This window comes from Mastomys coucha, unplaced genomic scaffold, assembly GCF_008632895.1.
Source record: "Mastomys coucha isolate ucsf_1 unplaced genomic scaffold, UCSF_Mcou_1 pScaffold22, whole genome shotgun sequence".
NCBI classification, from domain to species: domain Eukaryota; kingdom Metazoa; phylum Chordata; class Mammalia; order Rodentia; family Muridae; genus Mastomys; species Mastomys coucha.
This window is the reverse complement of record NW_022196905.1, coordinates 232,341,586-232,369,487: the sequence shown is the minus strand read 5'-3', so window position 1 is coordinate 232,369,487 and position 27,902 is coordinate 232,341,586. Positions and strand designations below refer to the sequence as shown.

Below are 27,902 nucleotides of genomic sequence, written 5' to 3'. Positions count from 1 at the left end.
GATCAACATATTGCGTCACGCCGTCACCAATTGGTTGAATGGTCGCTGTGGACTGCCTCCCAACTTCCTGCCGCCGGAGCGTATTCACTTCCGGCGTGTGTTCCGCTCCTCTTGCTCTCGATTGTTAATGGCGGGCGGTGGCTGCTGAGCGGGACGCAGATAACCGCTGCCCGCCCCGCGGACGTCGCCCCGGGCCCCCGCTTTCTGCACGTCGCCAGTGTCGGAGCTGTTCAGCATGTCTGTGGTGCCGCCTAATCGCTCGCAGACGGGCTGGCCCCGGGGGGTCAACCAGTTCGGCAACAAGTACATCCAGCAGACCAAGCCCCTCACCCTGGAGCGCACCATTAACCTGTAAGTGCGGCGCGGCCTCGGCCGGCAAGCCTCTCCCTATGCGCCCTCCTCCCTCACGCCGGACGCGGTTTGTCCCTTCCGGGATGCGCGTTTCTATCCCAGACTTGTTTCGTGACCCCGACTTGGCAGTTTTCCTATTTTGAAGCGAGGTTCGTTCCTCCTTTCTCTTCATTCAGTTAAAACCCACGTTTGCTTTGAATTCGTAATGTGTGTATTCTTTCAATCCGTTGCTGGTTGTATCATCGCACATGTATTTGTGTTTATTTGAACAACTATCAATTTTGTAGGGTGTACATTTCCTTTACAGTAAGTTTTCCAGATTAACCTCTGACACCCTAGTTTTTTTTCTTTAAATGTTGTGTAGTATCCCAGTATCCAGTGGCCACATTTTATTCATTTTCGCGCTGTTGGGTGTACCTTTTGGCATTTGTATGTCTTGTCTACCAAAGTGACAACATTCAATAGCATTGCAGACTCCCAGTATGCCTAAATTGGGAGTACATACTCTGTTGTCTGGTTGTACTTTCAGACGGTTGGAGGTACCTTACGTGTTGCCCAGACAGCCTGTTTGCAGGCTGTTTTGTTTTTAACAAACCTTTTTCTTAAGCAAATGATTGCATTCTGGGATCACTCAAACAGAATTTTGTTGTAGCAAGAAATTGAGAGTGGGATATAGCTTATGTAACGTTTGGTACCTCATTCCCAAGTGTGGAGCTGATTCCAATGGGAAAAAGTGTCCACATTAGACTGGTTATTTGTTTAAAATGTGCAAGACATTGCTGATAGTGGGGTTTGGGTAAGTCATTTTAGTGTTTCTCCATTTCATATTCAAATAAATAAACCTTTCCTCCTAAAACTAAATGTGACATGAAATTGAAAACTTGAGCTCTTGAGAACTGTTTTAAGAACAACTGTTAGGATTGTTCTTGGCGGCAAAACAAGTACTGGCGCGCAAACTTAGGTAATGAAATACAAGGTTTATAAAATGTGGAAATAGCCGGGCAGTGGTGGCGCATGCCTTTAACCCCAGCACTTGGGAGGCAGAGGCAGGCAGATTTCTGGGTTCAAGGCCAGCCTGGTCTACAGAGTGAGTTCCAGGACAGCCAGGGCTACATAGAGAAACCCTTGTCTCAAAAATAACAAAAAATAAAATAAAATAAAATAAAATGTGGAAATAGTTGACAGTTGTGCCTATGCAAATTTACTTTTGTTTCACAATACACAGTAGCACTTTAATTTCCTGTCACTTAAATGCTTATAAGATCTCCATAAAATGGTTGAGGCCTCTTTTAAACAAAAAAGGATGAGCGAAGGAGTAGTTTGCTTATTGGCAGTGGGCTTGCCTGCCTAGTGTGTGGAATGCCCTGGATTCTGTCTCCAGCACCTCAGAAAAGTAAAAAATAGGAAGCACAAGTTAGTTCTGTATGATTTCAATGATAAGCCTTAACTGTGGGTCGTATTTAAACTTTCCTTGATCACTGGGTCTGTTCACATCAGGCCATTGGGTAGAGTTGTTGAAATAGATGTGCATTCAGCAAGATTTTTTGCAGGTTGAGCATGTTTTTCACTTCCTATGTAAATGCAGTGTTGAGAAGTAAAATTACTGTATTGTGAACTTGAGTTCACCTGGGTGAATTACCCATTAAGTAGTAGGAAGTGAATCTTTGTTTCTGCAGTGCGTTTCCTATTGAGGAAACAATGGATGGGTCACAGTGTACATGCACATGGCCCAGTGTTTTGATGTACACTCTGCTTTGAGATGCCACAGTATGGTGTGTAAAGAATTGTACAGTACATAAAGTTGTGTGTAGTAACTTCTTCCTAATATTGTTGGTATAGGATTCATTTTTGGATCTACCGCAAAATTGTTTATAGTCTTTAAAGTCCCCTGAAAATGGTATGTTTTTATTACTTTAGAGCTACTTTATGTTTACAGTTTGACTTCAGGAATTAATGTTTTCCTTTTGGCTACTTTGATTTCCCTTCTCAAGAACAGCTGAGGAGAGTATGTAGTTGTCTATTATGACCAAAAGGTTTTTTTTTGTTGTTGTTTTTGTTTGTTTTTGTCATGTGCATGTTGCACATGTGTGCTATATGCATTCATGCAGATATATGTAGTGGTATATGTGTGTATGTTCACAGCATTTTTGAATGTATAATGTGCCTGGGTCACAGCACAAGTGTGCCAGTCAGAACAATCTGAGGAGTCAGTTCCCATCTTCTGCCTTGTTTGATCTGCTGTACCAGGCTACCTGCCTCCTAAGCTTCCAGGGATCTTTGTGTCTGCCAGCCAGCTTGCTTTGGGAGCACTGGGCTTTCAGGTGTGCTGCTGCTGCAGCCAGCTTTGCATGAGTTGGGGAGATTTGACCTCACCATACAGTTTGCATGCTAGATGCTTCACACACCACCTCCCCCCAGCCCAGGTTGGTAGTGTTTGCAGGCTTGCCTGTATATGCTCTCTCTCCAGCCCCTTCCCACTCACTTTTTTTTTTTTTTTTTTTTTTTTTTTTTTTTTTGAGACAGGGTCCCTCACTGGCCTTGAACTTGCAGAGTAAGCTAGGCTGGTTGGCTAGTGAACCCCAGAAATACATCTGTCTTCACCTCCACAACAGTGGGACCACTGTACTGTGCTCAGATTTTGTGGGGTGTGTGTGTGTGTGTGTGGTGGTTGGTGGGCTCTATTGTTTGTTTTTGGTAGGCTGTAAATGTAATTCTGGGGGTTTTTCTCCCCCGACCCCCTTGCTCCCAGGTAATGACAAAGCGTTTCAGTGCCCACATTATCCTGAATAAAAAGGATTTGGTATTTTTATTAATAAGCTGCAGGCACTGTGCCGGGCAGATTCTGAGGTATTCTAATTCAACTAAGCTGCCAATACCTAGCCAAATAGTCTTTTGTCTGAATCTCAGTCTTGCTCTGGCTCACTCTGGTCCATGTGTGTCCTCCCAGCCATGGTTGCTCTCTCCACCTTCTTCCTTCTTTCTCTCCTCTTGAGACCACAGAGTGGGATCAGAAGTCTGTTCTCTGATTGGCAGATCAGCTCTTTATTAAACCATTATAGGTGATGGAAAACAGTTTTACATAACATTGAGAGTGAAGATGCTTGACCATGCCTTTTTTTTTTTTTTTTTTTTTTTTTTTTTTTTTTTTTTTTTTTTTTTTTTTTTTTTTTTTTTTTTTTTCAAATGGTTTTTGTTTTGTTGGGTTTTTTTGTCTTTATTTATTTATTTTATATGTAAGTACACTAGCTATCTTCAGACACTCCAGAAGAGGGCGTCAGATCCCATTACGGATGGTTGTGAGCCACCATGTGGTTGCTGGGAATTGAACTCAGGACCTTCAGAAGAGCAGTCAGTGCTCTTAACCTCTGAGCCATCTCTCCAGCCCCTTGACCATGCCTTTATCAGGACTATAACCAGCTGTCTGGTCATAGAAGTCAGCATCTGAGGACACAGTGAACAAAACCTTTTCCCTACAGTGGGAGCTGGAGGTTGAATTTAGATCCTCATGCTTGCTTGACGAGTACTGTACTGTCTTCCCAGGCCAATATCAAGAGGTTTTTGGTAGGTAAAATACTTTGGGATTAGCCATGTTCAGATAAAATATTCTTCTTACTGGAGGAAAAAAACTATAATCAAGGAGTTGCAAAGGTAGACTGTGTGATAAAATATAAGTATGGATTTGATCTTTAGTAAGCAAGATGAAATCTTTAACACTTAGTAAGCAAGATGAAATCTTTAACACTTTAGTCACAGTTTGGGATCTCTTACACAAGGCTAAGAGGGAAAAAGAAAACCGGTCTAAGCCACTGATAGTGCATATCCTTAATCCCAGCACTTGGGAGGGAAAGGCAGGCAGGTCTCACTGTTAAAGGCCAGCTTGGTCTACAAGTGAGTTCCAGGACAACTCTTTCAAAAAACAAAAAATGAAGAAATAAAGTTGATCTGAAAAGGAAGTAGAAAAAGCTGAGTATTTGCTAACTGGGAGAAACAGAAAATAATTGGCACCACCAGTGAGGTGGCTCTGTTGGTGGGGGTGCTTGCTGCCAAGACTGATGATGTGAGTTCAATTCCCCAGAACCCACATGGTGAAAGGAGAGCACAGACACACATTATAGAACACCATACATATATGTGTACAAAAACTCATTTTTAAAGACATTAAAAGGAAGGCAACTAGAGAGCTGCTGATAGACAGTGGTGGCTCAGCAAATAGGTGAAAACAGATTAGCTGTTAATGCAGGTTGGTTAATAGAAGTTATAATTAGATTAGTCAGAGGAACCAGGCTGGTACTTCTGGTGTCAGTGCCATGAAATGACCTAAAACCAGTGTAGACGAGCACTTTGCTAAGCATTTCCGGGACCTTGGGGTAGTGCTGTCTGACTGATGCATGGAGGCATAGGTTCAGGAATCAGGCAGCAGCAGTACTCTGATCTCTGCCCTCTCACCGCTGCTTGGGAAGCTTTGGCTGGTCGACTGAGCAGTGTCCTTTTGTATGTGTTTGTGTGTCTTCTGTATGCATTGTTTTGAACTGTCCTGGTAAGTAAATAAGACCGTTGGTTCTCATGCTAATGCTTGTATTTGGCTCACAGGTACCCGCTTACCAATTATACTTTTGGTACAAAGGAACCCCTCTATGAGAAGGACAGCTCTGTTGCAGCCAGATTTCAGCGCATGAGGGAGGAATTTGATAAGATTGGGATGAGAAGGACTGTAGAAGGGGTTCTGATTGTGCACGAGCACCGCCTGCCGCATGTGCTACTTCTACAGCTGGGAACAACTTTCTTCAAATTGTAAGTAGTGTTGGAAATAATAGCAAGACAACGTGTAAAAAATGGCTATTTTAATGCAGCTTAAAATACAAGTTTAGCCTTTATTTAAACAAATACTATGAAAGAGTCAAGAGTCTTTAAAGAAAAGTCATGATTTTTTTTTCCAGGGCAAGCTTAATTCCTTTCCATAGAGCTAGATTAGGCCAAACTGAAAGTAATGGGAACATTACTGAATTCAGTTGTTTTCATGTGGCTTAATCACTTGAACTTATAACTCTTTAAAAGGTTACTTGCTCCACTGGTCAGATTGTGCCAAAAAGAAAGGCCTCAAAACTAAATTGATAGTCTTGAAAAGTGTACCATTCTTCAGACCTAGGAATATAGTCTGTTCTCTGGATATTTATTTGCTAAACTCCATTAGATCTAGCTTTCCTCTGAGGAGGCTGTCATGGATTGCTGGCCAGTGATTGTGCATATATATATATATATATATTATATATTGTACATATTAATTAATATATATACATTTTGCTGTTTAGACTTAGGATTGTAAGCAGTGGTCTTGTACTTAACATTATAGATTCAACTTCCCAGCACATTGTCCACCTTTGGCCCTTGTTTTGATTGCTTAACAGATGTCACTGAAATGTGTCTTATCAGTTACCTGATAGAAATGATGATTATTATGTTCTTGCTATTATCCCCAAATTGTTTGAAATTGTAAGCTGAAATTGTTAACTTTTACAGACCTGGTGGTGAACTTAACCCAGGAGAAGATGAAGTTGAAGGACTAAAACGCTTAATGACAGAGGTATTTTTCTGTTTAACCACTTTGACAGTTATTGCCCATCTGAGTACTACCAACTTAATAAATAACCAAAATTTCATGTATCTTGTAAAAATAAATTTAATTTAAGCAGTTGTTAGTCAGTAAGTAGAACTTAAATCTGAATTAGTATAAATTATTTTCTGGAAAATGAACACGTCTGTAATGTTAAGCTAAGACAGAAGGGTTGTCTTCAGTTCAAGAGCACCTAGGTTACAGAGTGAGCTCTAGCCAGCTGGGCCACACAGTGAGAACCTGTTGCTAAGTAAACTAAAATAAAACAATAAAATGAAACAATAATGCTAAGTTGCCATTTTGGTAGAGATTTCAGAGGAAACCTACTCACTTTTCCTCTAGTTCTTCTGAAAACTACCAAAATGGCAGGAGAAAGGTATGAATTCAGTAAATTTATGGAAAGCAAAATGAGACATTAACAAAAAGATGAAGTAATAACTAAGTTAGAGAGAGCTGGCAGGCTGTTGGGCACACCACAACAGACTCAGCAGAAACCGGAGCTCAGCAGGATGTCAGTCTGAAATACAGCAGCAGAGAACAGAAAGGCTGAGGAATTGCCTGTGCTAGCTTTCAGGGCCAGTGAGCCCAGTCAGCTGAAATGGTTGAATCTACAAAGGTTATATTGAGCTACATTGTCTTTCCCATTCTGTCCGGTTGAGCCAGGATTGACTGTTGACTGCGTCAGTGGTCATTGAATCAGCTAACATTTTAGCAGTAAAATGTTTAAGAGATAGGGAGAATATTTGAAAGCTTTGATCCTGACTAGTAAGTAGTGTAGGAGTTGTGCTGTGAAGTGGGATTGAGAGCAGTTGTACAGAGTGGAGAATAGTACAGTTCCTCGCTGAGAGGGTGGTAGGCTGAAGAGTTCTGCTCTGCAGAGTGATCAGTCCAAGAAAACTAAGTGATTTTATTTGGAGTATTACAAGGAGGCTGAGCTGTGTCAAAACTCCTGCACCTAGTGAGCAGATATATCATTGGCTTGTGAAGAAAGCTTTTTAAGAAAATACAGTCTAAAAAAGCAAAAGGAATTTAGCCAAAATGGAAGCTAAATGAGTCATCATGATTCTCTTGGAGTAATAGAGGAGATGCTATATCTATGAAGCAAGGGGCCACTTAGAAAACTTTAGCAGGGCAGGTGGGATGGCTCAGTTAGTAAAGTGTTTGCTACCAAGCTTGACAACCTGGGCTTTGTCTCCAGAACCCACATACAAGAGGGAGAAAATTGCCTCCACAGAATTGTCCTTTGATCTCTGCATGTATGCTGCAGAACACCCACCATGTACACACTGTACAATAATAAAAGCTTAAAAAGAAAATGCCTCAGATCTCCCAGAAGCAATACAGGAAGCTCAAAAATCTGAAGCATAATTCTGAAATAATATGACTTTCATACCAGAGCTCTTTAATATAACTACAAAGCATCTGTAGGAGAAAATAATTATTTTAACTCTTGCAGAACTTTTAAAACTTATTATGTTGTATACCGTTTCTTAGGAGATAATAGAGAAAGTTTGCTCCCAAGATGAAGGAGTAAGGCAGAAATGATGATATAATAATCACAACATGAATGTCCTGTGCTGTAGGAGAAAGGCCAAAGAAGGCCTCGTGCTCAGCTGTAAACTGGGCTGTGCACAGAGCGGAGCAGACTGATAGAGGAAAGGGAAAACGGGTAGCGATTGCTGTTTGGACTGAAAACCAATCTGAGCTCTCACATAGTGTGGGAATAAATCCAGTGACAGCAAATGAAATGAGCATAGTTGTCCAATTTCAATATAGTTTACTAATTGTTTTTTTTTTTTTTTTTTTTTGTGAAGGTGGGCATTAATTTAAATACTGACTACTTAATCAGAAAATGATAATGGGTGGGTGATAGAGCAAAGCATGAGTGAGCATTATAGTTTTAATACTTAAATTCTAACCTATAGTTGAGGGAAGTAAATCTTTGAAACATGAGCCAAGTAATCATGGCTCATATTAGTGGTGAGTCATACTGATAGTGTGACCCTTTCATATGATTTGATTTGCTATTAGAATGGCATTTTACCTCTATTGCCTTCCATGCCAGAATCTCAGTCTCACTGGGAAATACTAATCAAAATCCTGACTAGTATTTCTAAAAACTGTCAAGATCATCAAACTAACAGAACTGTCACTGTCCAGAGCAACCTCAGGGAAACTGATGACCATAAATATCTTATCTTAGATGGGATCCTGGGCCTGAAAAGGGACATTAGGGACAGAAATTAAAGATACTCAAAAATTGTATGGGGTTGTTTTAATATAGTATTGATTCACTAGTTTAACACGTGTTACAGTCGGGGAAAGGTGTAGGCATCATGGGAGTTTCTGATCTTAATATGTAAAACTATTCTAAGGCAGTTGAAAAAAAAGGAATACTGTTAAATATAGAGACAAATACTGAGGAAAACAACTAGGAGCTGAATCTTGTAGCTAGTTGGGATGAGTGAGACAGGACAGGAGATTGGTTTTTTTTTTGTTTTGTTTTTTTTTTTAAGATTTATTTTATGTATATGAGTACACTGTGGTTGTCTTCAGACACATCAGAAGAGGACATTAGATCACATTGTAGATGGTTGTGAGCAACCATGTGGTTGCTAGGAATTGAACTCAGGACCTCTGGAAGAGCATCTCCAGCCCAGGGGATTGCTTCTTGTTCTGAACTTTATAGTACTATATTTGACCAGTGAAATGGGTAGAATACAACTTTTTAATGAGTTATTTTTGTGTGGACGTTTGTCTGCATATATTAGTGCAGCATGTGTGTGCTTGGTACCCTCAGAGGTCAGAAAGATGGGGTTGGATTCCTAGAACTGGAGGCACAGATTGTTGTGAGCCACCATGTAGGTTCTGGGAACTGAATCCAGATCCTCTGGTAGAGTAGTCAGTGCTCTTAATCACATCTTTCTAGCCTGAGTCTAATTCGATCAAAATAAGTTCATGTTATGTTATAAAGAATAATAATGCAATTTTGTGAAAGTGGCATCTTTCCAATTTTGTAACTTTAGGTGGATGATTTGTAGAAATTGTAGTTGATTTAAGAAAACTTCTTGTATGCTGTTTGGCTGACGTTGATAAATGGTCACCTTTGGTTTTCCATGTATAGCCAGAATAAAAGGACAGGTTTTTTTGGAGACAAGGTCTCTATATCTAGCCTTGGCCAGCCTGAAGCTTGCTATGTAGACCTCGAACTCACAGAGATCCACCTGCCTCCGCCTCCTGAGTTGAAGGAGTGTACTACCACATTCAGCTTTGTGGGTTCTTTTGATAGGTTGGTGCTAGATTTTAAGCTAGTCTTGTGTTTTTTGACAGAATGGAATCTGTAATACATTGTAGAGAGGAAATCTTATCAGGAAGACACTAGCTGATGAATATGTCTGTTAGGAGTGTCACTGAAAATAGTCTGTACCACAGAAGGGAATTCTTAGGTGTGTGTATTCATTGTACTTACTGTACTACTTTGCACAGATACTGGGTCGTCAAGATGGAGTCCTGCAAGACTGGGTCATAGATGACTGCATTGGGAACTGGTGGAGACCAAATTTTGAACCTCCTCAGGTCAGTGTTCATTTGTGTTTACCAGGCATTTGGTAAAGCAGAAAATTTACCTAATTCAAGACATTTAAAGAAATGATCAGGGCTGGTAAGGTGGCTCAATGGGTTTGCTGCCAAACCTCATGACCCAAGTTGTTTGATCCCTGGAACTCACATGGTAGAAGGAGAGGACAAATGTTGTGTCATCTACACACACACACATGCTCATACATACATGTGTGCGCAAACGTGCACGCACACACTAAGTGAAAACATTTTTTTAAAGATGTATTTATTTTTATGTGTATGTGTGTTCTGCTTGAATGTATATATCCTGTGGAAGCCATAGAGGTCAGATCTCTGGAGGTTGGAGTTACTCATAGTAGTGAGCTGCCATTTGGTTGTTAGGAATTGAACCTAGGTCTTCTGGAAGAGCAGCCAGTGAATGACTTTAACTACTGAGCCATCTCTTTAATACCCCCCCTCTTTAAATATTAGAAGTCTTTTTTGATTTTTGCTTGTTTGTTTATTTTATGGTCAGTGGTGTTTTGTTGTCTGTGTATAGGTGTCAGATGCCCTGGAACTATAGTTACAGACAGTTGTGAGCTGCCATGGGGGTACTGGGAATTGAACCCAGGTCTTTTGGAAGAACAGCCAGTGTTTTTAACTGCTGAGCCATTTCTCCAGCCCCATACGTGGAAATTTTTAAAATAGAAAATGAAAAAATAGGGTAGACCTCAGCTTCCCATTTCTTATTCTTGTTTTCTTAATTTTGAAATTAAAACCATTTTTAAGACCAAACAGCCTTTTCCTTTCCTATGTGTGTGTGTGTGTGTGTGTGTCTGTATATGTATATATCTGATGCTGGGGAGTCAGAGGGAGGAGCTGGATCCCAGGAAGTAGAAGAGTTAAGATGCTTGTTAGTTACCACAGGTGCTGAACATGGGACCTTCCCTCTCTTAGGGTTTTACTGATGTGAACAGACACCATGACCAAGGCAATTCTTATAAGGACAACATTTAATTGGGGCTGGCTTACAGGTTCATAGGTTCAGTCCATTATCGCCAAGGTGGGAACATGGCAGCATCCAGGTGGGCATGGTGCAGGAGGAGCTGAGAGTTCTACACCCATCTGAAGGCTGCTAGCAGAATACAGACTTCCAGGCAGCTAGGACTAGGGTATTAAAGCCACAGTGATACACCTACTCCAACAATGCCACACCTCCTAATGGTGCCACTCTCTGGTCCCCATAGGCTTGTTCAAACATACGAGTCCATGGGGGCCATACTTAAACATAGCCATTCCCTGACTAAGCATATACAAACCACCACACTTCCCCTCAAACACAAACAAGTAGAAATGTTTAGAATTTAAAAAAGATTAAAGTAGACCTTGACTTTTAATTTCATTTTCTTAACTCCTTAATTTAGATTTAGAAAACATTACAAAGCCAAGTAGAGTTTCCTTCTTCTCTTTTTATTTTATGTATATGTGTGTCTATGTATGTATGTATGTGTGCATGTACATGTATGTATATATGTATATAATGTATATCAAATGTACTAGATAGCCATGTCTGGACTTGAACTATTCTTCCTCTACTTCCAAAGTATTGGGGTTACAGTTTGCCAAAACAATAAACCACAGTTTCAGGATGATTCTGTTTTATTGTTGCTTTATTTCTTTTTTGAAGTGTTAAGGATTGAACCAGGTCTTATGTATGCAGGGCTAGTTCTAGTCCATTCTGTTTCTTTTAAGAGAAAAAAATTTAAATATGTAAAAATAGAATTATAGTAAGCAAAATTCACCTCTAAAAGTCAATTCATGGTGACATGGTTTTTTTTTTCTTTTTAAATATTTATTTATTTATTTTATGTATATGGGTACTCTGTCTTCATGCACACAAGAAGAAAGCATTAGATCCTATTACAGATGGTTGTGAGCCACCATGTGGTTGCTGGGAATTGAACTCAGGACCTCTGGAAGAGTGGCTAGTGGTCTTAGCAGCTGAGCCATCCCTCCACCCCGGATGAAGTACTTTTCATTGCCTCCCCTTACTGCTGCTTCGGTTTCCTGCTTTCCCCATGAACTGTTTTGAAGCAAATCCTAGGTATCATTTCAGTTGTAAATATTTTAGTGTGAATTGTAAAAGATAAGGATTTTATTTTATAAAACATTGGCAATGGAGACTAGAAAGATGGTTTAGTAGAGGACTAGAGTTCCATTTCCAGAATATGTATTGGGTGGTTCCTAAGCACCTCTAAGTCCAGCCTCAGGGATCTCCCTCTCTGAGTGCCTGAGCCCTAGAGTCCTCTGAAGGACACTAATATATGTGGAGTGTTACATGGCTATTATTAAGTTCTACTTTTGAAAAAATGGCTGTGTGGAAATGCTCTGGTTAAAAAAAATATATTACCTTGTATTGGTGAGGGGAAGCATTGTAGCTCAGACTTGCACATAAACAGTTACTTAAGAAAAACAGTTAGGAATGGGATCTAGGGCCTTGAGCATGCTAAACAAGCACTCTATCACTGAGCTGCATCCCCAATGCATGAAAAGGATGCAACCATTATAATCTAAAGTAATCTCATCGAATATATAATCGCTATGTTCATATATCCTGATGCTTTTTGGTTTTTTGGGTTTTTTTGTTTTTTTTGTTTGTTTGTTTTTAATTTTATTTTTTGAAGCTGTGTATTTCTATGTAGTTCTGGCTGTCCTAGAACTTGCTATATAGACTGGGCTGGCTCTGAGGAGAGAGATCCTCCTGCCTCTGCCCCACAAATGTTGGGATTTAAAGCATGTGCTACTATGCCTGGCTGTGCCAATTATTTCTAGTTTTCATATTTGTTTGAATTAGGGTAGTCTCCCCTGTCATTTTTACATTTATAGGGTTAATGAACTCTCTTCTACCTTTAGAAATCTGAGATCCAGGGGCTTTGGTTGACATAATACTTAAGTTTTGGCTCTTATAATTTTGGACTTTTGAGTTGGTGATATTCATGAATATAAATATTACAGAGTTTACTAAACTCCAGAATCTAAAGCACTTTGATCCTGTGCATTTCTAATAAGGGATACTTAAATCTGTATTTCTAAATTTAGTAGCCTAAGACAATAGATAACTTATTATCTTGGAATTTTCAAGGCCTTATAAATTCATAGATTCTGCATCAAAAATCAGAGTGGGGCAAGGATCTGATTCCTAGTTCACATGGAAGCAGACCTTCTTGGTTATTAAACTGATGGCTTCAGTTTTTGCCAGTTGCTGACAGGGCTTCTGTCAGTTCCTTGTCATCTTCTAAGGGTAACTCCCTCTAGGACAGCTGTCTTCCTTTGAACATACTCGAGGAGGATGTAAAAAATGATGTCAAGGAGTGCCCTAGTGGAAAGCCATGCTCAGCTTCCTGGTCTTGGCAGTGGCATACTATCACTTCTGTATTCTATTTGTAGCACTCTGGTACATAGTGGGAGAGTCTACAAAAGTTTGAATGCAGATGACCTGATGACTGGGGTCTCTTAGATGCTGGCCTCCATAGGTAGGAATTTGTTCTTTTACTAAGATCTCATACTATCTGTATGAGTGTGGTGGTCCAGGCCTTTAATCCTGCCACATAAGAGGCAGAGGCAGAGTTAGATGAATCTCCTGAGTTCAAGGTTAGTCAAGTATACACAAGATTGCCAGGTCAGCAAGTGCTTACATAATGAGACTATGTCTCAAAGGACATAAAAAAGAATTTATTCTATTTGGTTGGTGTACTGGCTTGTTTCATATGTCAACTTGACACAAACTGGAGTTACCACAGAAAAAGCCTCAGTTGAGGAAATGCTTCCATGAGATCCAGCTGTAAGGCATTTTCCCAATTAGTGATCAAGTGGGGTGGGCGGGCCCACTGTGGGTGGTGCCATCTATAGGTTGGTAGTCCTAGGTTTTATAAGAAGGCATGTAGAGCAGTTCAGTAAGCAACACTCTTCCATGGCCTCTGCATCAGCTCCTGCCTCTAGGTTCCTGTCCTGTGTGAGTTCCAGTCCTGACTTCCTTGGGTGATGAACAGCAGTGTTGAAGTGTAAGCTGAATAAAAACCCTTTCCTCCCCATCTTGGTTTTTGGTCATGGTGTTTCATTGCAGCAGTAGAAACCCTGACTAAGACAGTTTTCATAATGTTAATGTTAACAGGTCATTGTTGATTGTTGGTAGCAGTCATAGAGTCTCTGGTGATGTGTGTTTTTTGTTTGTTTGTTTTGTTTTGTTTTGTTTTTTAATGCACAGAAAACCTTGAGTTCATCGACTGCTTTGTTACTCTGGAGTATACAGTCCTATAGGAAATATATGCTTCTTTTCCTTAAGTTTCAGAAGAATGCATTCATCCTTCAAAGATACATTATGGAAAGAAAGGACAGATGTGGATACAGATTGAGATGTGAGACAGGAAGTAGCAAAGTATAGGGAGAGGGTGACCAGAAGCAGCAGTCATTTAAAAAAAAAAAGGTAGCATGGTGGATGGTTCATACTTTTAACTTCAGTCTTTTGGAGGTAGAGGCAGAAAGGAGTTCATGCCCAATCTTAGCTACATACTGAGCCCTGTCTCAAAAACCAACATCAGAGCAAAATCAAACAAACCTACCACATAATAGTATTGACCTTGCTATAACCATGAACAGCTAGATTAATATTGCTAAGAGCTGTCAAGGACCGATATGGTCTGTCAGGAAGATGGAAACCCAGGGACTCCTGTCCCCCCTTTTGCAAGACTTGAATGAATTTCTTTACAATTTCATGAGTTGAGAAATTTTGCAGACTCCAGAAAGGCTTGGCCTACCCTAACATCTGAGGGAGAGTGATTCTCAGATGGGGTATAAATACCTCATTAGAATGTTGGTATGACTATGTGGACTTAAGTGTATTTAAGATATATGAGTCCACTATAATGACCGATAATGTTATTGATGTTCAGATTTTCATATTTTGGCTAGTATCTTAAAGATGGGTCTTAAATTCTTTGGACAGATCAAAAGCCCTATTCTTGGAGAGCTTTTTCATAACAGTATGTTCCAGGTCAAGTGTTACACAATATTGGCCAGGCAAAAGACGTTCTCTCTTCTCCTGACTGCCTTGTGTAGCCGAGGACAAATGCAGGGGGCTCTGTGGACACTGGTGTTGCTGAGAATTGCCACAACACATCTGTGATCTGGCTTTAAGAAGCAAAGTTTCTCCATACACAAATGGTCAAGTTGCTATTTCAAAGATATATGCAACAATTATTCTAAACAGCCTTTGGTTTCTTGGACGTTCCTTGACCTAATTGGAAGGAAAGTGCTCGGTGGTATCTCAGAAGTCCTCCAGGCTGTTTGCTGAATACCCTCCTTATCTCGTTTACTATGGTGGCTCTGTGTTATTCCTTTACTTCACTGAAGTGTATGATTGACCCTGGCAGTGTGGATATCAGTGAAGTGCTGTGTTTGTTTGGCTTTAGCCAACTTGCCTGTTTTCATAGGGTGTCACTGTGGAAAGGTATATCATTACTTCCTTATCTCTGTCTTTTCATATGAACCTCACCAGCGTAGCTATTAAGAGCAGAACCGGAGAGTAGCCTTTTAGAAAGGGGAAGCAGCAAATAGAAGGGAATTATTTTGTGGGGGTAAGATTTATTGAATGTGAACCACAAGTGTTTTTCATGTGTGCGGTTTGAACTACCTCAAGACTCTGTCCTCTCACTGTTAATGTGGTTTTCAGATAGACCTCCAAAACCTGGAAGAATTACATGAGCTCCTTTGTACTTTAGGGGTAGTGCTGGTGTTTAATTGTCCTAACTTGAGTGCTGGTTGGGTGCCGGTGAGGAAGAGAGAACAGGGAGCAAGGCCTTTGCCTTGAGCAAAGATTAGATACATCAGTTGCAGTATGGCTTCAATAAACTGTGCAGTCTTGCGAAGATACTAGTTTCTTTTTTAATTATTTTTCTTTTTTAAATAATTATTTTTATTTTATGTGCATTGATGTTTTGCCAGCAAGTATGTCTGTGTGAGGGTGTTTGATCCTGGAGTTACAGACAGTTGTGAGCTGTCACGTGGATGCTGGGAACTGAACCCAGGTCCTCTGGAAAGAGTACTCAGCGCTCTTAACTCCTGAATCATCTCTCCAGCCCCAGGTACTAGCTTCAGAAGGTTCTCCGTAAAGTTAGAGTGATAATTATACCCCACTCCTAATATATCACATTGCTCTCAGGCAGTAGTTGTTCTAGTTTTTTTTGTCCTTTTAATTTTTCTAAATATTTTCTCCATTTTACCCAGCAGTTAGACTGCACAGATGGCAGAACTCCACTAAGCTCATTTTTGTTCTTAAAGCATGTGCTATGTGAATGGGAGGTAGGAAGAAGGAGCAAAAAGCATCTTGTCAAATACCTCAGAGGCTTTAAAGTTTTCGTGGAGTAAACATGATCACATCAGGATTCTAGAGTGTTTGACTAACAATTCACAGAAACAGCAGCAGCAATTTATCTTAAAACCAAAACTTCATTGTGTTGTAAATTTTCCTAGCAGTACATTCTTTGACTGTTGTACTTAAACAGCCAATGGGCTTACTATTTATTATTTGTGTGAAGGCACATACTGTATCTGTTAGGTCCATTAAAGGGAACCAGACAGAAGCATACCACTAGTAGTGTACTGGGAAGTGTCCATGTAGAGAACTAAATGAGGCCATTGGGTAATTGTTACAGTAAGACTGAGTTAGCATATGAGGGTAGTTGAGCTTTGTGTCTGTAATTGGAAGAACTTGATAGTTAACACCTGAGGTGTTAATAGCTATGCTTGAAACCTACAAGTTACTCTCATTTTCTGTTTTAGTATCCGTATATTCCTGCACATATAACAAAGCCCAAGGAACATAAGAAGTTGTTCCTGGTTCAGCTTCAAGAGAAAGGTAAGGCACTTATCTGGAAGGCAGCCATCTAAAAGCTCTTGGAGTATGTTCTCTGAGATTGTCTCATCCAGGTCTCTTGAGTGGCTTTAGGTTCGCTGTGAGACTGAGACACATCACACTTATGCAGAATCACCTGCTTCTCTTTTTACCAGTCATGGTGGAAGGGGATTGACATCAAACTAAAGCTTAAAAGAAGAGATTGTTATAGTTTTTGTAGTTGTTGAGTTGTTGTTACTGATTTTCCCACTGTGATAAGGTAAAGACCTTGAGATTGTCTTTTTAAAGAGTCTTCAGACCTGCTATGTTTCAGCAAGTAGCTTTTCCTTCCCAACCTCCCATTCCTATGCCTCCCTCTTCAAGAACAAAGAACAAAACTCCAAGATCTCATGTAACCTTCACTGGCCTTGAACTCTTGATCCTAATGCCTCTGCTTCTCAAGAGCTGGGATTACAGGTTTTCACTACTACTCAGGTTCTTGCTATGTAGCCTGCCTTAGTCAGGGTTTCTATTCCTGCACAAACATCATGACCAAGAAGCAAGTTGTGGAGGAAAGGGTTTATTTAGCTTACTTCCACATTGCTGTTGATCACCAGAGGAAGTCAGGACTGGAACTCAAGCAGGTCAGGAAGCAGGAGCTGACACAGAGGCCATGGAGAGATGTTCTTTACTGGCTTGCTTCTTCTGGCTTGCTCAGCCTGCTCTCTTATAGAACCTAAGACTTCCAGCCCAGGGATGGCACCACCCACAAGGGGCCCTACCCCCTTGATCACTAATTGAGAAAATGCCCCACAGCTGGATCTCATGCCCGTTAGGGAGGCACTTCCCCAACTGAAGCTTCCTTCTCTGTGATAACTCCAGCCTGTGTCAAGTTGACACACAAAACCAGCCAGTACATAGCCTAAGCTCACCTCCGTGTGTGTGTGTGTGTGTGTGTGTGTGTGTGTGTGTGTGTGTGCGTATGCGTGTATGTGTGTGCATGCATGCATGCATGTGGGTATGTGGACGTGGGTGCAGGTATGACAACCAAACTCCAGCCCTCTGGAATAGCAGTCTCTCTTAACCGCTGAGTTGTTTTTCAGCCTGCCTATCTGCTTGTCCCTGCCTCCCTCCCTGACTGTGAGTGGCCTTAGGAATGTTCTCATTCCTGTAGCTCACCAATTAGGTTACAGTGGCTGGTCACCTGTCTCTGCTTTTATCAGCACCAGGATTATAAGTATACATTACATGGATTTTGGGGATTGAACTCTGTTCCTCGTGCTTGGAAATCTTGATCCTCCTGTTTCAGCCTCTTGAGTGCTGGAATTATAACAATGCTTGGCTCCATTTCTTACAGTAGTTTTATAGGAGAATTAAAAATTAAGTTATAAGCCCAAGGCAATTTTCAGTTTGCTTTCTTAAGTTGTTTATGGCATTTCTTTCTTGAGAAGATGTTTCAAATACATGTCTATAATCTCTTGACGACATAGACAACTCAAAGTGAATAATGAGGATTGTCTTTTTCCTTAAAAGTTTTTCTTGGAGCTGGGGAGATTGCTCAGCAGGTAAATTGCTCACTGCAATCATCAAAACCTGAGTTGTATTCTTCAGCACTATGTAAAAAGATGAGCATAATGTTGTGCCTCTGTAGTCCTGCACCGGGAAGCAGACAGACAGGTGGCATCTGGGTGTTCTCTAAGCACCTTCACTGGAAAACTCTCAAAAAATAAGGTGGGGGTAAGTGGGTGGAATTTTAGGCCAACTATGCTAGTATACACCTTTATTCTCAATACTTAGGAAGCAGAGGCAGGTGGATCTCTAAATTCAAGGCCTACAGAGCAAGTTCTAGGACAGCCAGGGCTACATAGAAACTCTGCCTCAAAAACAACAAGAACAACAACAAACCAGGGGAATGGGGGTAGAGGGGATTGAAGAAAACATCCTGATGCTAGCCCTCTAGCTTCTGTCCTGCACATGTGCCTGCGTGGGTGAATACACACATCAAAGCTTTTCTCAAATGTAAAATTGTTGATTAATTACAAAATAGGAATAAAAATTATATGAAAAATTAAGGAAATTGAATACTGGTTTTTTGTTTTGTAGCCTTGTTTGCAGTCCCTAAAAATTACAAGCTGGTAGCTGCACCATTGTTTGAACTGTATGATAATGCACCAGGATATGGACCCATCATTTCTAGCCTTCCTCAGCTGTTGAGCAGGTATGCAGAGTTGAACATTTCTGATGCAACTATGTAAGATCTCAAAGATATCCAGAGCCACTTCAGAAGTGATAGTGCACAAATTTTAAGGCTTAAGGAAAATACAGTTGATGTATTTTTACATTGTATATAATCAGTAGATAAAAATATGCTTAAAAGTACCTGAAGACTCAAATTATGGCATGATGTTCTGACATGTAGCTGTTCTTCCTCAGATCTAGTGTCTTCCATAGTTAGTTTTCAGTCTATACAAAGAAGAGATGGTAAAACAGTCAATATTTAAAATACAAAGTGGTGGTCTATATAAAAGTAGGGACAGTCACCAGGCATGGCAGTGCAGGCCTTCAATCCCAGCACTCACTTGGGAAGCAGAGGCAGATGGATCTCTGTGAGTTTGAACTGGTCTGCAAAGCACATGAGCACTTGCACTCTTGTACTTGTGCTCTCTCTCCTTTGTGTGGGTGTGTGACTAACAGTCTTTTGATTATGCAGTCAGTATTTGGATGTGAATCCAAATTTTTTTGTGGTTTACTTTTATGTGCATTGGTGTGTTGCTGCGTGTATGTCTGCATGAGAGTGTCACATCCCTGGAACTCGAGTTACAGAGAGTTGTGAGCTGCTCTGTGGGTGTTGAGAATGAACCTGGTCCTCTGAAGAGCAGCCAGTGCTCTTAACCCCATCTCTAGCTCCTTTCAGTACTTGCTAGTAAAACTTGGAACAAACTTAACACTTGTTTGCCATAGACTTCATATGTAAATGAGGATGTAGTATTTTCATAAGACTAGTCAGAAAGCACATACAAAGTGCTTAGAACATAGTACTTGGAAGTGCTTATTACATGTTAGTTTAACAGTAGTCAAGAAGCTTGGTGAGTGTAGAATCGGCCGTTTTGCTTTGTCACTAATCATCCTTCAGCTTTTGCTCCTCTACTTTGGCCTCTTGCACAGAGCAAAGAACATGTAAGAACTTTTTATGCCTTCAAGGAACTTTGTAATTCATTAACCAAATTTATACTCTTTGTGTGTGTATGTGTGTATATGTGTGTGTGTGTGTGTGTCTGTTTTGTTTGTTTTTGTTTTTCAAGACAGGGTTTCTCTATGTAGCCCTGGCTGTCCTAGAACTCACTCTGTAGACCAGGCTGACCTTGAACTCAGAAATCCGCCTGCCTCTGCCTCCCAAGTACTGGGATTAAAGGCATATGCTACCACTGCCCGGCTCAAATTTATACTCTTAATGTTTTTCAGGGTAAGTATTCAGCTGTACTTCTGCAGTATATAAGTGTGACCAATGAAATCAAGCTGCATCTTAATGTAGAAATGCTAAACATGTCAGGAGGGGAGAAATGGCCAGGTAATTCCCTTGTTTAAGGTGGAAACTGTATAGCTAATACTGTTTTTAATAAAAGTTTTCTGTTTTTTAAAATGCAGGTTCAATTTTATATACAACTGAATTCCTGTACACAGAAGTATAAGAAGCCGTCTCTGTGAGCACAGCTTACACATGGAGAATAACTGTAGAACAAGTTTTGGTTTTCTCTTGTTCCCGAAATTGCCACCACCTTCCTGTTTGAAGAGTAAAACGAATATGAACTAGATAGTGCTGTAAACATGTGAGAGTGTTCATTAGCTTTTGGTTCTACTCATACTTTTTTTTTTTTTTGTACATTAAAGAAAGTGAATTTCTTATTTGTATTTTTTTTTAAGTTTCTCATTAAACTCTGAAAAGTCTTACAGCTGAGGATCCTTTCTTCCCTGCTTTAGACTGGGGAATGTTAAAACATGATCATGGTTTAGATAACATGAGATTATGGGCCCTTTGCTCCAGTAGTGTTATGCATATGGTCCTAGACTGTTACAGGTGTTTGTAATGAGGATTTTTCATTACTCTGGGGAACTAAATTTATCTGATTAGGTCCAACATGCAGTGTGTAACAAACTGCACTCTGTTATAAAGAGTCTCCGGTATATTATCTGACAAGTATATTTTATAAAACTCTCTAGGCCTTACTTCACAATTCAAGACATTAAACATTTGGGAAACCATTAAGAATAGGTAAGCTGAGCCGGGCGGTGGTGGTGCACGCCTTTAATCCCAGCACTTGGGAGGCAGAGGCAGGTGGATTTCTGAGTTCGGGGCCAGACTGGTCTACAGAGTGAGTTCCAGGACAGCCAGGGCTATATATGGAGAAACCCTGTCCCAAAAAAACAAAAAAAACAAACAAACAAAAAAATAGATAAGCTGAAGACCATTGAAATTGGTATAAAAAGAAGTCTATCTAGAACTCATTGCAGTATTTTGCTTCATATAATGGGATAGTGATTATTTGCACTGCTGTGAAACTGCTTCTTACTGAATGAGCCATGACAAAATTACATGAGTTTTTAAACTCTCAGATTATAGAGTTAAAGTTGTGGGAAACTGAGGTGTTGTATACATAATGATAAAAATGATTTTAGTAAGTAGCAAAACTTTTCAAAAGTATTTTAGAATAGGCTGGGTATGGTGGTACAAGCCTATAATCCCAGCACCTGGGTGCCTAATACCGGAGGATCAAGATTCTCAGTATAGCTGAGATACTTAGCAAGTCCCTACCTCAAAAATAATAGAAACAAAGGAATAGTCTGAATCAACTGGGTTCTAGAGGTCAGGAGAGGTTTTTGTCAGCCTAAGGAAAACAGCAACTTTAAATTCTAGTACACCGCCTTCATGGTTAGGATGAAATTATGGGAGTAAAGTTTCAGGACAAAGATGGTCAAGAGTGGAGGCATACATCTTTGATGCCTGCACTCCAGAGGTGAAGGCAAGCAGATCTCTTTAGTTCTAGACCAGCTATGGGGACATAGTGGGACCCTGTCTCAACAAAGTTTTAAGACTGGAGAGTTGCTCTCTCATAGGACTTGGACTTGGTTCTAAGCACACAGGTGGGTGGCTCACAGACATCTATAATTCCAGTTTCAGAGGATCTGACATGACTGGCCTTGAGCACCAGGCATGCATGTGGTACATGAAGGCAAAACACTCATAAAATAATGGGCAAAGGACTTGGCTGATTGTGTCATTGTGGTCACCATAGTTTCATTATTGCAGACTTATTGGCTGTAGGCTTAATGTAATGAAGAAAAAGTTACAAGAGGTAGCCAGTTTAGCATTTTTAATAGGCAGAAATAAGCTTGATTAGTTCTCATACTTTTATGCTGTCTACCACAAGGTATGTCTCCTGAATATTGGGCAAAAGCAAATGTAAATATATTCTTGCTATTTAGTTTTGCTTATTAGGTCAAGTTTGGCTACGGAATTAAACTCAAGTTTATTTAGAGTCATCTGCAGTGTCTAACCATGTCCGTGCTTGGTAAGCACTAGTCTTCATATCCAAGAATGACAACTGTTGACCTCTGAAGAGCCGCTAGTTCCTTGAATACTCCTCTCCTCCAAGGGCCAAGTTTTGCCCCAGTAGTTTATGTAAGCATATTCCTAATTTAGCATGGGCTTATTAAGAGTCCAGCTAATCCTTCAGACTGGGGAGGGTAGACATGAAACCAGGTCGACCACACTCATCTTCTACTGTTGGGCACTGGAGAGAGATGCTACAGCACCTGGTTTCAGGTGTTAGTGCTGATGTTCTGGGAGAGTGGAGAGGGGTCAGCTTCCTACCCGAGATTCACAGAGTGCTGTCAGTAAACAGTGCTTGAGTTGAAAAGTTAGTTCTAACCCACCTTTGCCCTTTGTAACTTAAGCTGACTCAAATTCTTCCAACTGTAAGTGCTTGAGGCAGCATTCATATTCTGAGACCTTTGATTTAAGTTACCTGCTGTTCTAGCCATGGGATGTAAGGGGATTGGTTTTAAACAGAACACTCCTACTGGTTAATTACAGTTGGATCCCAATACTCTTGTTTCCTGATGAACAGAGGTGAATTAGAGAGGTACAAATTTTATATGTGTTCAGGCCTTCAAATAGAGCATAGCTGTTAGGTTTCTTTGCTCTGTAACATCACCCTTAAGATGGAAGTCTTCGAGTGTCATTCTAACCACGTATATTCTAAATACTGGAGAGTATTAAAATACGCCCTTGAACTGACATTTTTTTAAACTAAATGTTTCTTACAAATGAAAGGCCTCTTGATTTTCTTACTAATGCTAGTAGTACATACTAGTAAAGGGAGAAAATGAAAATGTTTATTCAATTGTTTAAAGCCCTAGTTAGAACTATTTACCCTTTTGGAGAATTGAAAAAAAAATCCCAATTGATGGAAGACAATTGGGATGTCAATTTTTTTTTTTAAGAGTAGGCAACACTAATCTGTGGAAGTGCATGCAAGCTTTTAATCCCAGCATTTGGGAGGCAGAGACAGGTAGGTCTGAGTTAGAGGCCAGCCTACAGCCTGGTCTACGAAGCAAGGCTCAAGACAGTCACAGCTACACATAGAAACCCTGTCTCGAGACCTCCCCCTCTGCCAAAAATATAGGCAACACTTAAATGGCACAGGTTCTACACATTAGTTTGTATTTAAAAAACATGTCTGGGTGTGATGTCTTCATGTGCATCTGTGTACCATGTGTCCAGTGTCCATGGAGGGCAGAGGGTGTCAGATCATGGCTGTGGGTCCCAAGTGGGTGCTGGGAATCTAAATTCCTGTACTCTGAAGAGCAGCCAGCAGTCAGTGCTCTTAATGGCTGAGCCAAGTCTCCAGCCCCTCCTGGTTCTTTAAGGTGGTCCATAAAATGTTATTGGCCAGTATCTCTCGAGGGTACCTTACATGGTTACATGGTTCTTGCATGATCTGTCCCAAGCTGTGGCTTTCAACCACTCAGCTCTTCTCTTGGTTTTGGTCTCTTATCCATTTAACTTGCTGTTCTGCAATCCAAGCTGGCTACAAGTTTATGACAGTGACTTATTTTTGTGCCCTCAGCTCCCCAGACTTAAAAGCTTTTACTAATTCTTAGTGTTTGGAACAGTATATAGGTTGCTGGCTGCTGTAGAGAATGTTCAGTGTTCTGTTAAAGCTTAGCTTTTGTAGTTTAAGATTAGATTTTCCAACACATTCCACTTGTTTTCTATCACTTACTTGGGTTAAACTGGACTCACTTGAGTTTGCCTTTGTTTAAGTACAAGCTGTAATTCATCTGGAGCCATTAAATTCACCTTACTATTAACTCATATAACACACATGGCTATTTTTCGGGGAACAAAAAGCAACTAAATATATCAAGATTAAGCCAATTAAGTATACTTTGTATTTTAGTGAGGGATTAAGGCTAGAGCTAAGTTGGAGGAAATGCAGGAATTATACTGTTCCATTGAGAGAGGAGCAATGTGTTCAGAAATGAAAGCTTTGTCTCGGGATGCTGTTCAGTGGGAGTGCTTGCCTAGAAAGCCCTGGGTTCAATCCATGTGTCCTCCAAACAGAAAAGTTGGTAGTTATGTTCATGTATAGAATACAAGCACCATTTACAGTTGTTATAGGGATGCATAAGGAAGCTGGAGTTTTGGGTTATGTTTTTTATATTTGTAAAGCAAAAGTTTGATCAAAATGATCATTGTTCTTTTTAAAAATTTTATTTCACTGTTATTTCAATAAAAGTATTTAAAACTGAATGACTGATTGTTTGGGATAGTGGTGGAGGGTTGCTCAACTTAGAATACCAGTAGTGACCCCGCAAAGTTGCATTTCCTTGTCTGTGGTGAGGGACCACAAGGACCTGATGGTTTGGACTATCTATCAATGTTGTCCACTTCCCCCTACCCCCTTTTTTTGAGATAGGCTCTCTCTATGTAACCCTGGCTGTCCTAGAACTCACTCTGTAGACAAGGCTGGCCTTGAGTTCAGAGTCCCAGCTGCCTCTGTCTCCCTCCTCAGATGCTGCGATTAAAGTTGTGAGCCACCATTGCCTGGCTATCTCTTCCCTGCTTTCTGTAGCATGTCCTTAGTAGATTCACTTACCTGCAGTCGATGGAGTCGTTGGATTCAGAGCCTGAAGACTGGATACTCAAAGTTGCAACACAGTTGTGTTAACTACCTGTTGTTCATATCATTAAGATTCTACGTCTGCAGGATTACAAGTGGGAGCTACTTTGATCTGGCTTCTGGTTAAGACTTTAGAGGGGATGCTAGAGAGATGGCTCAGCAGTTAAGAACTCCAGCTACTCTTCCAGAAGACCCAGGTTTAATTCTAAGCACTCACAATTGCCTGTGATTGCAGTTCCAGAGGATCTGGAACCTGGTGGGTACATGTGATACCCAATAAACTTGTGCAGGCACACACAAATACACATAATCTCTAGAGTTTAGTCCTTCTTGCACTGGGCCTGTGGCATGCTCCAAAGTCCTAGCTTCTTGGAAGAGTGAGTCAAACTGATCATTTAAAGTTCAGGAGTTCAAGACCCTGTCTTCAAAAATAAATAAACCTTCCAGTAGTGAAAAGAGAGGAAGGGAGGGAGGGAAGGAGGAAAAAGGGAGAGACGGAAGGTGTCTAGGGGTGGTTCATGCCTTCCATCCTCAAACCTAACAGGAGGTTCAGGTAGGGGAATTGTCTCAAGCTGGAAGCCAGGCTGGCTTAGACTGACAACAAGCATCTCAAACCGGTCCTCGGAGGAAGGGCGAAGTGCAAAGGACTTTCTGGTGGGGGTAAAGGAATGGAACAATGACGGGTAATTTCATCTGTTACACATACTGGATTTTCTGAGTGTCCAAGCCTCTTAAGATTAAAGAAGGCAGCTTTGTTATTAGCGTTATGAATGGGCAAGTTTGCTATCTAATATTGCTGTTTTGTGGCTTACATTGAATGTGAATCACAAATGAATGGTTTAAAAATCATCGTGACTCAGACCTGACCTTGTAAACTAGAACACTTCTCTGGAAAATTACCACTCTCATTTCTTCAGAATAAAGATTTCCATTATTTGAACAGTATTGTTAAGGCTTGGAATTTTATTTCTACAGTTATGTGTGTGGGACACACAGATATGGAAGTCCGAGGGCAACTTGGGGGAGTTATGAGAATCAAACTCAGGTCATGAGGCTTTGTAGCAAATGGTTCATCCCCTGAACCATGTTGCAAATGACTGGGGAACGAACCGAAGGGAACTAACAGTATTGTACAAAGACCCATAATGAGGGGTTTGTTAAGAATTATAACAAAGTGGTTAACTTTCAGATTTAAAAGACCTATAGAAATATTTGGCATGAAAAAATACTTCAAAGACAATTTCTCCACTTTAGAAAATTTGGAAAACTCAACAGCTATTTACCTAGCTACATTCTGGGATAGGCACTAACACATGGCTTGAGAATATAATGATTAAAAAGTGTACCCTATGTTACCTTAAGTAATTCACATATAGAGCTATAACTTGCTGTTTATAGTGTACAGTTCAGTGACTTTGAGTGTATTCATAGTTATATAACAGCAAATTTAGAACATTTTCACTTCAGGAAACTAGTACTCCAACCTGTCACTTCTCTAGCTGTCACCTCTAGTTCTCTCAAAGTCCCCTTCTATTCTGCATTCCTTGCCTTTGTCTTATTAGTGGGATCACACAGAATTTAGATTATCTGTGTGTGGCTTGACTCACACATCTTCAACATTCTCTGATATTGTAGCATGTATCTGTACTTTATTTTCAAACACTATAACCCATTGGAGTTTTTTCCCCTCTGGGTTATTAGGAATAATGCTACTGTCAACCTCTAGGTAGGGACTTTGTGTGGGTGTAGGTTTTCATTCCTCTTGGATGTTTATTTAACAAGCAGTGTAACTGCCAGGACCAACAGTCACCCTTTGGTTTACCTTTTAGGAACACCTATTTTCCAAGCTCAGCAGCATTTGACATTCTCGCTTGTAGCCTAAGAGGGAACAGATTGTTATTTCCTGTTAAATTGGTTCCTCCGTTTTTTTAAAAAAAAATTCTATCTCAGGACTTCTATTTTAAAAAAATATTCTATCTCAAGGCTTCTATTATTTCCTAAGCATCACGTCCCTTCTTTGGGACACCAAGGAAGCCTTAGTCCACAGGATGATGGGATGGAGGGTTTACCTGCTTTGCCGGGGAGGAACAAGGGACAAGTGGCCAGGGCCCTGGGTCCCGCACCCTGCCGCCTGACCACGCACCCAGGCCTGTCGTCAATGCCCACGGGCCAGGCTCACCCCAGAGCCCGGCTCGGGCGCGCCCGTGGTGTCAGTGGGCCCAGGGTCGCCAAGGATGCTACAGGGGGTCGGGATGCCCGGCCCTAGGCAGGGTCCTGTGCCCTCGGGGCTGCAGTGCTCCGGCTGTGGGCGGGGGACGAAGGCCGCGCCCCCGCGCCCGTCCCGCCCGCGTCCCGCTAGGGGCGGCGGCCCGCCCCGAGTCCGCCGAGGCTCTTCCGCGCCGGCAGGGGCAGCAGCGGGAGCGGCGCGGGGCGGAGCGGCGCGAGCAGCTAGGAGCGGCCCGGCCCGGCCCGGCGCGGCGGCGGCGGCAGCGGGAGCGGCGGCGGCAGCGACGCCAGAGCCCGTGGGCGCCTTTCGCGAGGCCGCCGCAGGCGCCTGGCCGCAGCGCGGGGAGCCTCGGGCGCCGGAGCCCGCCGCCGCCGCCATGCCACTGCTCTTCCTCGAGCGCTTCCCGTGGCCCAGCCTCCGCACCTACACGGGCCTCAGCGGCCTGGCCTTGCTGGGCACCATCGTCAGCGCCTACCGCGCCCTCAGCCAGCCCGAGGACGGGTCGGGCGAGCCAGAACCGCTAACGGCTCCACTGCAGCCCGAGGCGCTCGCGCCGACGCGCCTGATCGCCGGCGGGCCCCAGGCCCGCGACGTGGCCCAGTACTTGCTGTCAGACAGCCTGTTCGTGTGGGTGAGCGAGGCTGCGAGCCGGGCGCGGGGGCGGGCGGGAGCCGCCATGTCACCCATTATCCGCAGGGGGGCGTGGCTGGGCCCTGACCCGGGCTGAGGAGGCCCGGGGACCGGTCCTCGAGTGGAGCCGGAGGCCCAGCGGCGCTGCGAGCGTGGCGGGCCGCGGAGAGAAGGTGTCGGGATGCCGGGGAGAACAGCCGAGGCAAGGGCGGTCCGGCCCGTCGGCTGCAGGGCGGCGGGGTGCGGCGACCCGAGGCTGTGAGAAGCCAGGACAAGTCGGGTCCGGCTCAGTGGTGTTGGGGGAGGCTTGCGGATGAAGAGAAGGCCGAGAATTAGGGGGACATTTTACTCTTCACAAAACAACTTCGAAATGTTGCTCTTTGGCAATGGAATAGCCCCGGTGAGCGCTACTTAACGAAGCAAACAGACCAGCTATGTCGTTTTCTCCCCCTC

General features: G+C 41.9%; 3 protein-coding genes across 10 annotated transcripts in view; 2 read left to right on the top strand and 1 right to left on the bottom strand.

Moving 5' to 3' along the window:
- Nucleotides 1-27,529, bottom strand: part of Ogfod1 (2-oxoglutarate and iron dependent oxygenase domain containing 1) — a 56,223-nt gene extending 28,694 nt beyond the window's left edge. The window contains exons 1-4 of one of the 6 annotated variants that reach the window (XM_031340884.1): nucleotides 27,243-27,529; nucleotides 26,415-26,470; nucleotides 24,569-24,673; nucleotides 18,790-18,872 (exon numbers count right to left, since the gene is read on the bottom strand). The gene's annotated coding sequence lies outside the window, so the exon portion shown is untranslated. Of the gene's footprint in view, nucleotides 1-18,789; nucleotides 18,873-24,568; nucleotides 25,601-26,414; nucleotides 26,471-26,661; nucleotides 26,980-27,242 lie in introns of those variants that run through there. The other 5 variants (XM_031340885.1, XM_031340881.1, XM_031340883.1 and 2 more) reach the window with 5 other exon arrangements.
- Nucleotides 81-24,226, top strand: Nudt21 (nudix hydrolase 21). Its single transcript, XM_031340899.1, has 7 exons — nucleotides 81-351; nucleotides 4,942-5,142; nucleotides 5,869-5,932; nucleotides 9,449-9,538; nucleotides 16,358-16,433; nucleotides 18,513-18,627; nucleotides 20,055-24,226. The coding sequence occupies exons 1-7, from the start codon at nucleotides 236-238 to the stop codon at nucleotides 20,074-20,076; spliced, it is 684 nt and encodes a 227-aa protein (XP_031196759.1). The 5' UTR covers nucleotides 81-235; the 3' UTR covers nucleotides 20,077-24,226.
- Nucleotides 26,980-27,902, top strand: part of Amfr (autocrine motility factor receptor) — a 40,055-nt gene continuing 39,132 nt past the window's right edge. The window contains exon 1 of one of the 3 annotated variants that reach the window (XM_031340876.1): nucleotides 26,980-27,450. In XM_031340876.1, the coding sequence (XP_031196736.1) occupies nucleotides 27,196-27,450 (255 nt within the window). In that variant the 5' untranslated portion in view covers nucleotides 26,980-27,195. The other 2 variants (XM_031340878.1, XM_031340877.1) reach the window with 2 other exon arrangements.